At 44.1% G+C, this 13,159-nt stretch overlaps 1 protein-coding gene across 1 annotated transcript in view; it reads right to left on the bottom strand.

Moving 5' to 3' along the window:
* Positions 1-1,887: 1,887 nt before the first annotated feature.
* Positions 1,888-13,159, bottom strand: part of STX18 (syntaxin 18) — a 92,059-nt gene continuing 80,787 nt past the window's right edge. Inside the window, exons 9-11 of the mRNA XM_072126094.1 lie at positions 9,012-9,081; positions 6,405-6,485; positions 1,888-2,110 (exon numbers count right to left, since the gene is read on the bottom strand). Coding sequence (XP_071982195.1) covers positions 2,015-2,110; positions 6,405-6,485; positions 9,012-9,081 — 247 coding nt within the window. The 3' untranslated portion in view covers positions 1,888-2,014. The remainder of the gene's footprint in view (positions 2,111-6,404; positions 6,486-9,011; positions 9,082-13,159) is intronic.

The raw sequence follows: 13,159 nt of genomic DNA on the forward strand, positions 1-13,159 counted from the left end.
GGGGTTTTCAAATGGATAATATGTTGGACTTAATGGACCAAATCCATAAGGATATTATTAAAACACCTGCTCTTCTCAATGTGTATTGGTGGCTCCGAAAAAAGGTATAGATTCTCTATATCAAGTCAACGGTATGAACCAGTTTATTTTCTCACAAAAAAAAAAAAAAAGTGACAAAGCTCTATTTTTGCAGAAAAATACATACATACAGTGTGGAAAAAAGTATTTAGACAGCCACCAATTGTGCAAGTTCTCCCACTTAAAAAGATGACTTGTAATTCTACATCAGGTAGAACCTCAACTATGAGAAACAATGAGAAAACAAATCCAGAAAATCACATTACATAAATTTTAAAGAATTTATTTGCACAGACCTGTAACTTCTTCTGTAAGAGGCTCCTCTGTCCTCCTCTCATTACCTGTAGTAATGCCAGTGCCAGACGTGTCCCCCTGCTTGAGCCAATACATATTCCGGCCTGTCTGAAGTTTGCTAGGGAGTATTTGGATGTTCCAGAAGATTATTGGGAGAATGTCATGTAGTCAGATGAAACCAAAGTAGATGTGTTTGGTAGAAACACAACTCGTCGTGTTTGGAGGAGAGTGACTGCTGAGCTGCATCCAAAGATCAACAGATCTACTGTGGGGCATAGGGGAGGGCAACATGACGAAAAGCCGCTTCTCTGCAATGGACCGTGGGGAAATGATCTGTGTACATGAAAGAATGAATGGGGCCATGTATCATGGAGATTTTGAGTGTGAACCTCCTTCCATCAGCAAAGGCATTGAAGATGAAACGTGGCTGGGTCCTTCATCATGACAATGATCCCAAGCCCACCACCAGGGCAACAGTGGCCTCACAAGAAGCTTTTTAAGGTCTTGGCGATGAAAGTCCATGTTCCCATCGACAGCCCCAAAACATCACTGCTCTAGAGGAGATCTGCATGGAGGACGTCCCAACCAGGAACACCTTACGCCAACCTTGTGAAGACTTAACAGAAAATGCATGACCTCTGTCATTGCCAACAAAGGAAATATAACAGAGTATTGACATGAACTTTTGTTATTGACCAAACACTTATTTACCACCTTAATTTGTTAATAAATTATTTAAAAATCAGACAATGTAATTTCCGGATTTGTTTTCCCATCATTTCTCATAGTTGAGGTTCTACCTATGATGTCACCTCCAGGCCTCTCCCATCTTTTTTAGGTGGGAGAACGAGCACAATTGGTGGCTGACACAATACTTTTTTCTCCATTGTATCAGGATGGAGAGAGCTCAATGTATATGTGTAAGGGTTTAAAGAACAAGTTCAGGATCTAAAGCCCTGGGGGGGGGGGGGGGGGTGAAGGAAACCAATAACCCTAGTAGGATACAAGTACTATAATGGTATTGGTAAGTTGGGAAGCTTGGGACCAGAAGCTTCGAATTACAACTTTGAGTAATTGCCACCATAACGATCCTAAGACATTTAGGGCAAGGCAAAACTTTTCCGATCATGAGTCTTGTCTTAAGAGGTAAGGATAGTGGATTATAATCATCATCTATAAAATCTCCCTCAAGGTGTTTTATGAATTTTTAGTCTTCGCTTTGAAGCCTTGGCTATAAGATTTCATATCCTCAGGGACCTGCCAGAAAGCATCAGCCCTCCTCATATCCTTCAATGGTCTTCAAAGAAGTCCCTTTATTAAAGATACAGAATTGTGGTTTCATAGTCCCCCAAAGTGAAGATAATACAGAAGAAGAAGAAAAAAAAAAAATTTCCCGGCTTCATTTGACATTACAAGTAACGGCCACTGTGTAAACAGCGTGGACATGTCTGGCCTTTCTGTAGGTAATACAAACAGCTCAATATCTTCCGGTTAATTGTAGACACCTCCACGACCTCATTATCACAAGTGACATTTATTAACATATCCAAGCGAGCGAGACAGACGACGGAGATGTGGCATTTTCTCAGAGATTTAACATTGTGCAATTATTAGGTTATGGCTGTACGGCTCAATCCAATGATTAACTATCATACCAGTCCAGGAAGAGCAAAGAAAATGAGCACATCACTAAGAAGAAGAGGATCCAGACCCGGAAACCGGCATTTTTCTGGATGGCCTGCAAATCAAACACAAGAGAGTAAAGATGGGAACTAGCATGGGAAATATCATTATTTTGAAGAGTAAAACAGGCTCATAATGGGTTAACAACCAAAAAAAAAAAGTTCAACATCTAATGATTCCCCACCAATCCTTTCTCATGAGTCCTCAAGTCCTTATTCCTTGTCATATCTTAAATTAGAAAATATCCAGCCCTTAAATCGTTCGCTACAACAGTGACTGAGGTGGTATTTCCTGTGTGCTGAAACGGGAGCAGGAAGTAGAAAGCACCGAGGACCTGATATACCATTGGATCCATGCCGAGATACCTAGCACCCTGGTTTTCCACTACAGTTGAGGCTGGGAGATCACTAGACCATCCATGGTGCATCTCAGCCGAGCTCTTCTTCACCATCAACAATACTGTAAAAGAGCCGATCAATGTAGAAGCAAAGTGACGCCGCTCTATTGATCAACTATAGATCGGTCATTGCACGTTTTGGTTTGGGTAATACTTTTTTTCCCATTGCTTGACAATCCTTTAAACATAACAGGGTTAAAGGTGTTTGCTCATGAAAGAAAGTTCTCAAAATGTTAACCCCCTAGTGATGTTTACACAATAAAGATAATTTTTAACCCCTTACTTTACAATATTACTCAGTTTTATTGCTGTTTTAGTTCCCATCACTGATGGTCAGTGTAAGATTCCAGGTGTGGGTGGAGACTCTCTAAGCAGACACTTCATGATTCCTCAGTGCTATGAGTTGCTGTCTACTGACAATGTGTTTAGATTATCAGGGTACAGGGTTTATCTAGACCTTCAATTAGCTTCTGAGCAGTCTACTGTTATCTGACCCATAGGACTCAAAGAGAAAGATCAGGGATGAGAGATGATGACATCCAAGAGATATAAAACACCATGACACTCTCAGCTCTACTAACTCACCTATAACACACAGAGTCAGCTCTGCTATAAGCCTCCCTCCTGGATAAACCTCACCTCGGCGTATACTCGAGTCAAGGAGAAAAAAAAAAAACAGTGTACTCACCTTCCGACGCGACAGACAGGTCCTCTTCTATACAGCTATGCTCAAGCATCGATCTCTGTGTCGGGGCTGGCAGGCGGTACGCTGGCAGGCGGTGGGCTGGCAGGGGGTACGCTGGCAGGGGGTGGGCTGGCAGGGGGTGGGCTGGCAGGGGGTGGGCTGGCAGGGGGTGGGCTGGCAGGCTGTACGCTGGCAGGGGGCTGGCAGGCTGTACGCTGGCAGGGGGCTGGCAGGCTGTACACTGGCAGGGGGCTGGCAGGCGGTACACTGGCAGGGGGCTGGCAGGCGGTACACTGGCAGGGGGCTGGCAGGCGGTACACTGGCAGGGGGCTGGCAGGCGGTACACTGGCAGGGGGCTGGCAGGCGGTACACTGGCAGGGGGCTGGCAGGCGGTACACTGGCAGGGGGCTGGCAGGCGGTACACTGGCAGGGGGCTGGCAGGCGGTACACTGGCAGGGGGCTGGCAGGCGGTACACTGGCAGGGGGCTGGCAGGCGGTACACTGGCAGGGGGCTGGCAGGCGGTACACTGGCAGGGGGCTGGCAGGCGGTACACTGGCAGGGGGCTGGCAGGCGGTACACTGGCAGGGGGCTGGCAGGCGGTACACTGGCAGGGGGCTGTGACCAATGCATTTTGCAGCCTCGGCTTATACTCGAGTCAATATGTTTTTCCAGTTTTTTTGTATTAAAATTAGGGGTCTCGGCTTATACTTAAGCATATACGGTAAATCTCTGCACACTGCTACTTGCTGGAAGGAAGTGCCTGAGTCTGAGCTGGTCTTGTAATGCATGGGGAGGGGGCAAGAGATTCATGAGAAGAATTCGACCATAGTCAGAAGATTTACAGTCGTATCCAGGGGCAACCAAAATTGTGTACACACCAGGACTGATAGAGACAGGTTGGAATGATATCTGTGAAATGCTGCACTTTTGTTAAGAACAGGCCAGTAAACTCTGGCCTGTTTCTATACACTTAAGCTGGTCTTTGTATTGCCCGGGTGGTCATCAGGCTACTGCTGTAGCATTATATACCCAGTTCCATACTACCAGTATGTGATACATTTGCTATACATAACAAGTCTATATCCTTTCATTCCTTGTTCTCAATGGACTCACAAGCATTTTCAAAGAACCATGGACCAAAATTAAGCTCACAAAAAGAGGGGATGCTGTAGAAATAAACCAACCGGGCAGCACTGGCAAAGCCTTATGTAGACCCCTGGGGGTCAAAATATAAGGGAGAGTTTCTTTGGAGGGCACAATCTGAGGGGGGCTGCTGGGGGTGTTATTATGAGGGAGAGCTTCTTGTGGGGATGGGATCATAATGTGAAGGCTTAAAATGATGGAGGCCACAATGTAAGGGGGAGCTGCAGAGGCACAAAGTGATAGGGAGTTGGGGGAGCAAAATGTGAGGGACAGATGGAGGTCTATCCCTAAAGAGTAGCAAGGGTTGGCAGGTATGTATACTTCCCATATATTTCATATGAACGTATACAATTGTTGATGCCGGAGTCTAGATTCTCCCACACTTGTGGCCACTATCAGGTCACGTTTACTGTGGAGCTTGTGACTTGACCAGATATTGCACAGCAGTGGTTCTCCATCAGCGGCTGTATCCCCCGTAGTCGTCTCCATGTGAGCAGGCGATGAAGTGCACATCCAGTGACAGTGACTGAGCTGGTGTCTCACGCTGCAGATGTGAAGCCTAGTGCCGGATATTCACAGCTCTGATGTCTGGAGACAGCTGTCATCTTTACAGTCTACTCATCCATCAAACTCCCCGTCCCCCGCTCGCCGCGCTCTTCTAATAATTCAGCAGATGCTTTTTACGAAAAGTGGAATTTTATTCCAGCCGAATTAATTGTGGCAGATTTATGTCCGTCTTACATGAAAGTGATACTTTTAACCTAATTTAAGCCTTCAGCAGGGTGAGAAGTGTCAACTATCCAGGAAGTGATGCTGAGAAGTGGTGGTAGGACCTCGGGGGGAGAAGTGGGAAACTATCGGTAATAACTACTGCCGTTATATGTGGTGTGGAAGACAGACAAGCAGGGAGCAGACGGAGATAAAGGGATAACGTCTTCACTCAGGCGAGAGATGTCAAAGCAGATGAGACAACGGCAGACAATATCACATATCCATTCGGGTATGGATCATCCTGGGACAATGACTTCTATCAGGATGGGATATGGAAGCCAGTGCATAGGGTGGCTCTCCAGGTTGAGGTGTTGGAAGCAGGAAAATGCGATCAAAGTAAAGATCACAAGTATCTTCAAGATTAAAGGTTCGTTCGGTGTACGAAGTGGTTAGGGCCTACCAATGAGCGGCTTGCCGATACATGTAAGAATCTGGGCTGATCCAATAGAAACGCTGAAAAAGTTACTACATGTATAAAGGGGATCAGATACCGTTGTGCCTCACAGCTTGACCTGTATCGGGCTGCGTAGGACATACTGTGCTGCCGGCTTCAAGTTAGGGGTACGTCCAGGGAAGCGGTGCCCTTCAGGGCCAAGAGGACCAACCGAGCAATGGCCAGCGTTGGGTGGGGTTACCCCAACGTGGGTGACCGACTCCCTCTGGCTGGCCGACGCTTCTCCTTTCCTGTCCGCCGCACATCTGTTCCGAACGCTTTCCCTCGGGAGAAATTAAAGGGGTCTGGGGAGAGGCGGGATGTGGACAAGCTGCGGAATACGACCCTGTATAAAGATTATAGATTCACTTAACAAAGCGGCCAAATAATGGAATAAGCCCATTTCTACAGTATGAAGCTCCTATTGCTTACCTCCTGGTGGACAAAATAAGAAGTCTTGTAGGGTCCATGACTCATTTGACCAGAGCCTTTTTTGTGGCACTGAATGGGTCACTGGTGGCTTGAATATAGATGTAAACAGGCTTCCCCACATATAACCGGTTGTGTTCCTGTGTAATAAGCTTCAGTAGAACACAACCCTCCCGATAGAGGAGACATTCAGGCACCCGCCTCTGTTGTGCCGTCAAGGTAACGGCTTATAATGCCAGTAATCACCTCTCGGGCAGGTAGGTCGTGTTATAATTGTATGTTCTAGGAATTGTGTGTCCTCCAGGAACGTGCACCTCTTACTTCTACATAATGCATTTCTGAGAAGACGCAGCGATTCAGGAGAATTACTCTACGTGAATACAGATCACGGCTTATTACACAGAGTGGGGAACAACAACACACAGAGAACACATACGTGTCCCACCCCTCCCCCACATCACACAGGTTTGCAGCGGTTCGGGATCATTACCTCTCGTATGTCTTCGTTTCCTCCTTTGATATTTTCGGTGGCGCCCACCACTAGTTGATGGATATTGTCAATCTCCGTTTCCTGCCAGACGAGAGGAAGAGACGTCAGTTTTAACCCGTGAGATGCCAAAGACGTTATTATTTGTGTTATTATCCCTATAGAAACGTAATAATCTTCTATAATGAATAAACATAAGGTGCGCGCCAGGTCGTGACCTCATCATCAAAATACAAAGTGGTAAAAGACCGGAGGAAGATGATGCAGTATGAGACTGGAAAAGCCTCTTTGGAGTCATGTGACACAGATTGGTTGCTAGGGAGGTGCTGTTTGTCACATACTCTGTTGCTAGGTAGAATATCCTGAGAAATTAGACAAGTCTACTGTTTAGCTCAAAGTTAGATTGGCTAATACCCCAAAGAGATTGCAGACTCTGACCAATCCAGGCCTGTGAAAAGTGAAGTTATAATCCAGCTCTGCAGCTCTTCCTAGGGCTCTGGGTGGGTCTTTCAGCCTGAAGAGCTTTATCCTCCCTGCAGTGTGCTGCTCCACAGCCCCTCCCCTCTGATAGGATAAGAAGCAGTCAATCAGAGCAGAGGGGAGGGGCTTTGAATCAGTTAATTTCAAAAAGCAGAAAGCTCTTCAGGCTGAGAGACACGCTCAGAGCACTTGCAGGACCGGGAATAAAGATTTGCTTTTCACAGTCCTGTTGCTCCTTACTAAACACACACATGTATAGTTACACAGCTCATCAGGGCGGACACCTAGCACTATTTGCAGTTTATTACGGACACAGAAGCTGAAACACAGAGATGGCATTGTGACCCTTTATAAATATTCCGTTGACCTACGTCGTATCAGAATCTGCAATGGGCAAGAATAAAATTGGTCACGAATATTAAATCGGTCACGTTCACTGGTCACATTACCTGGATGTAGAGCAATGCCATGAGCTGCAATACTAAACATGGCCACTATACAGTGTTTTCGCTGATGGATATTGAAGGGAAGTGCTCTTCTACACGTAATTTGCAAGTTATGTCATTAAGACGCAGGAAGCCTCATTCCCGCGACTCCGAGCTGGAGGCACAGAAGACGTGACGGGAGACGCTCTCTCCGATAAAGCGGCGCATCCATTAACTGCAGAGCTGAACATTACTTCACACGCTCAATCTGCCGCCATACTAGCAATGAGGGAATAATTTAGTACTAGTACAGAGGGGACGCACATAACTAGGTACCTCCAGCCGCGAGAGGAAATGGCGTGATGCAGTAATTAGCGCTACGCTAATAGGCCAGATGTCCAAATCCAGTCTTAACTATTCCTTCTTCACACTGGGACATGTCTCCTACAATAGACGGAGCTTCCTCGTGGAATTATTATGGAAATCTCTGTGCCCTTGAACTGATCCCAGATGACAAGAATTTTACTCTCTTTCCTTCTATTAGTCTCTAAAATCCACTGACAAACTAGAAGATCTCATGATTTACCACTCCACAGATTTGGACCCGCTTTTTAGGTGCAACGTTATTCTGTACACCGGTAAAATTCAATAGCAAATGACTATAGAGGGCAATCAAACTAAAATTAATTTTTGATATTTATTCGACCTTAAAGGGACATTCAGATGAAATAAACAGGATAGTTTGATCCTATAACTTGCTCGGCTTCCTCATGCATTGCTTTTGAGAATTAACAGCTATGAAATGTCCTTTCTAGTATTCCCTCTTCTATGAGAAATCTCTCTGAAAATGATCTCCAATGGCATATGCAAATGAGGGGAGAAGAGTGAGGTTTTTCCTCAAATGAGTCACTTAAAAAAGGCAGAAAGTGAGGGTTTAAATTCAGACCCTCTTGTTTCTAAGATGTCGAAAATAACTTGAAACATTCTTTTGGTGTAATACTAAAGATCTTGCAGATCACATCAGGCTTGTGGTTCTTTGATCGACAGAACTGGAGATAGAGGCAGTTAAAAAATTGAGTGTAAACTGGATCTATCTGCAGCTCACATTCTTGCTAAGTCTTTAACTATCTCTGGTTCTGATGGGCACCTCCAATTTGGAAGACGAGACTCTCATCTTTAATACAACACCAGCAGCATGTTTCCAGGAGCTATAAAACCAAAGATCTGAAGGTGTCCTATGAGACTAAAAGTGACTCAACTCACAAAATAAATGACCCTTCTGGGCTCATTATCACACAAGGAGATTTTATTATACTGTAAATGGGAGAGATTTCACATAAAAGAGGCAATTCTAGAAAGAACATTTCATCCCCTACCTAAGGGTAGTTTAATGTGGTAAAATCAGGGGGAAAGCTTGGGTTGTTTTTGGTGAATGATTACATGTGCAATTCTATATTGATGGTTGTGCACCAACAGGGGTCGTGTGGAAGGAATTTTTTTTATTTCCTCCGGGTGGAAGGATTTGCGGATGAGATTTCAGGACACTTGTCTAAGATGAAGTCATGTACCTACGGTGAAGTAGTCCTTAGAGGTCTTGTTGATGCACTCATGTTCAGATATGACCATCTAGTCTACACATAGGTGCAGTAGCAGCTTAGAGGACGACCAAATCCCTTCAAAGACCCTTGACCCGTGTCCGATTTACCTGCTGGAGAACCTTCTCTGTGAATATTTCTTGTAGTCGTGATATTTCAACCACCTTCCCTTCTATTTGCCTGTAGAAAAAAAAAATATATGAACAGAGGAACCAATGTCCAATCGGGAGATTAATAAATTAGATTATTAAAGGAAACCTACCATTTGATGTGATGCATTATGAAGCAAACATACCTTGAGACTGCTGTAGCTACACTGATGCAGGATCATATCTTGTTTAATCCCTGAGCTGAGTGGTTTTGCTGAAAAAAACATTATAATATTCAGGACCTTGGGAAAGCTGGGACAGGCTGGCTGACATAAAAACATTACACACGGGAGCTTGTAATTACAAATGGAGGTTAGTCAAGACATGACTAATCAACCTGAGCTGGATCACTCATACACAGCAGATGGGGGATGGTGCAGCAATTGATTATTCTGCCTGCAGGGAGAACAGTGATCACATCATCCTCTCCTGCAGAGAAAAAACTCACATGCTAGGAGAAGCTCAGAAGCAAGCGCTGAAGGAGCCATAGAAGGGGGAAGAGCTTCATTATCATAATGTTATATCTGTTTTATCAGCAAAACCACTCAGCTCAGGGATTAACCAAGATATGATCCTGCATCAGTGTAGCTACAGCAGTCTCAAGGTATGTTTGCTTCATAATGCATCAAATCAAATGGTAGATTTCCTTTAAGCATTTACCGTCCCATAATACCATCCATTACTATGCGACAAAGACAATCAGATTGTAAGCTCTGCTGGCGCAGACACTGAAACAAATCAGCACCTTCTCTCTGGGTCTAAAGTTTTCCATTAAAGTAGAAACATTTCAGAACACCTTGTAAGTAGATAGGAGGACAGGCCTGCGAGATTTCTATAAAAGTGTAAGGAATTAATGCGCCATATGGTGGGAATGGAAGATTTGTGCATTAATTCACAGCCAAATCTAATTAAAAATACTAAAAAGTGTAAAACTAAAGTAGAAGTGCGTCCAATATGCTAATAAGTCCATCATCCACCGCTAATGTATTTCCAGCATCTCCAGAGAGAAAACATTACAGAAGGTCTCATCATCTGCGGAGCTATGAAAAATACGGTTTAAAAAAAAAAATAAAAAATTGGGCAAAACATTTTGTAAAAGAATCACAATAATAAATATATATATATATATATATATTATATATATATATATATATATATACACACACATATACACACACATATACACACAGTGTAGCACAGTGAGAACAGGGAAAGGCTGAAGCTATCAAAGGAGGTAACGACATATGCAGAGACATGACTAATGGAAGAGATTTATTGAAAAGTGGCCGACTCCTTTAAATCTTAAATTTTAATGCCACCACTAGGGGGAGCTCCTGCATATGAATGTATACAGCTTTAAAACATAACAACTAGCAGTAACTGGAAGAACATACTTTGATGGCATGGCAGACGTTCAGTGCAAACCTTGAAAAAAGGTTGTGCTCGCAGCCAATTTCCCCACTTTGCTTAGTAACATAACCAATGATAAAATACATCTAATTGAAAGCTTGTAGGAGGTTATTCATAAAGAGCCATAATGTCCTTTTATTAAGTGCAGTAGTGGGGGGGGGGGGAAGGCTGGGGGAGAACAATCAATATTGGCAGGAGAGGCTTCTAGGAGACAAGTTAGTAACGTTCCGTGTTCCAGGCAGCGGAGGAAAACCACCCACACCATCCCTATAAATAGTGCCGCAGTCATATGTAGCTAATGCTCATGCTTTCATTAATGGGAGTCATATATTATCCTTGGCTTAGCAGACAATATAAATGGAATCCTGTTAGCGGGGGGTTTGGTCTGTAAGTGAAATAGAAGACATGGGATTTATACTCATGAATGGGCGGCTTAATGCACAGCGCAGCGTCCTGGTCACACTGACCTGGCTCCATGATTGTCTAATGAGCCAAGGATGTAATGAGCAGAGGCAGTCATGGACGGGAAGCTGAGCACATCACGTCTACTCCAGCTATTGCCCTGGTCTATTTATAAGTCAGAAATTGGTTAAAGGAATTTAGGAGGATTCGGAGATGGATGACTTGTCCTTATAATAGGTCATCAATACAGGATCAGTAACAATCCACATCCAGCAACAAGTAGTTGGGGGATGTGGAGAGCATCTTCATCAGGGGACCAGCTAGAGATCCAACTGTACAACCCAAACCCATTCTCCATAAAGATAACACATCACAGAGACACTGCCTGTTCTGTAGAGATCACTTCTCAATAGTCATATTTGTAATGACCCAGGCAGAGGGCGTTAAACTGATGGGTTACACAGGATCAACTAGCTTCTTATGCCCTGGTTCTTAAAAAGTATGCAAATGAGCCTGAGTAGCACTTATGGAGCCAGGCCCATTTGCATAATTTTAAATTTTTGGTAAAAATACAGGGCATAGGGATCCTGTCAGACGGGGCACACAACAGTATGTCAGTATGCTTGGTTTACAATCCTTCATCCTGGTGGCAGATGTCCTTTAAGGACTGCACCATAGCTCAGTTATTTACTACTTACAACCAGGCCCTGTGGATAATGGATGAAATTCACAACAGGACTATATTGATGTTGGGAGATAACCCCCCAATGACAGCCCGTGCAAAGTCTAAGGGTTGCCCCGGCCCTGTGGCTCCCAGCCACTTGGGCTGGTGGCTGAATGGCTGAACAGTGGTTTCCTTACACAGGCCATGGACATCATCCCACCGACTCTGCGGCCAACCTACTCAAGGCCAGGCTTGATGTGGCGGGAGTCGCAAAGTACCAACCACACCCCCAATCCCCCCCTCCATTCCCTACCCATGTTGGAACACCTGCACCAGACAGCACAGGTCGCTTGACAGAGCACGAACCAGGCTCCGAAATGTATGTGATCCTATGGCAGGGTGGCCACTGGGTGTAACCTCAGTCATGTGGAACGCTGGATAGCTTTGTAGGCTGCCAATAGTGCCGGCAATGGCACCACTAGAACTGCGAGCAGCATTAACCCAATCCAAGCCGGAACAATTCACCCCTATCTATCACACAGTAACCTCAAAAAAATGAGTTGCCTGTCCAACATGCTTCCTGTGCATCCATTCCCTCTATAAAGGGAAACTTTCCCCACTAAACCTCTAGCCCCCTCAGGTAGAGAATGGAATGTACTTTCTAAACTCTCACTTTTTTATGTGAAATGTCAGACTTTTACCTAAAAAAAAACATCTCCCCCAAAACCAGGCAAATATCACTCTTTTCATCCCATTTTTACTTGAGATGAGTCAAGTTTACTGGTTGCAGGGGGAGGGTCAGAAGCCAGGATCTTCTGTTCTATAGCACCTAGAAACATGCTTCTAGTGTCATATTACGGATAAGACTCTTATCTTTAAGATGACATCAAGTTTAAGGTTCTGTGAGCTACAGCACCAGAAATACAAGCAGGATGTGGATCTTTATTTGCAGCATCTGCATTTCAATTATTTTTCTATTGCCTATATGTCCAGTTCTGTAGGTTGCACAACTGTAACCTTGATGGGATCTGAAAGACGAGATTCTTATATTTAATAGGACACCAACAACCTGTTTTTATGTGCTACAGAACAGAAGATAGGGGCTACTGGAGTGACACTAAAAGTTTACTCATCTCATGTGAAAATGAAGTGAGAAGAGTCATATTTGGGGCAGATTTTTTTTTTTAATCGTTAAATGAATGGGATTTCACATAAAAGATGGAATTCTAGAAAGGAGATTTCATACCCTACCTGAGGGGACTGGTAGTTTAGTGGGGTAAAACCTGGTGACAGGTTCCCTTTAAAGTACATTCATATGCAACTAGTAATCCCTTTAAATTCCCATACAGCCTGCTTAATAATGCAAGTGATAAGACGGGAGGAATATATAGCGCCGGCATCAGACTTTCATATACAGGCAGTCCCCGGGTTACATACAAGATAGGGTCTGTAGGTTTGTTCTTAAGTTGAATTTGTATGTAAGTCGGAACTGTATATTTTATCATTGTAATCCCAGCCAGAACTTTTTTTGGTCTCTGTGACAATTGGATTTTAAAAATGTTGGGTTGTCATAAGAACCAGGATTAACACTAAATCTTCATTACAGACACATTTAATAACTGTTATAGCTGAT

This window comes from Engystomops pustulosus, chromosome 1, assembly GCF_040894005.1.
Source record: "Engystomops pustulosus chromosome 1, aEngPut4.maternal, whole genome shotgun sequence".
Taxonomy (NCBI): domain Eukaryota; kingdom Metazoa; phylum Chordata; class Amphibia; order Anura; family Leptodactylidae; genus Engystomops; species Engystomops pustulosus.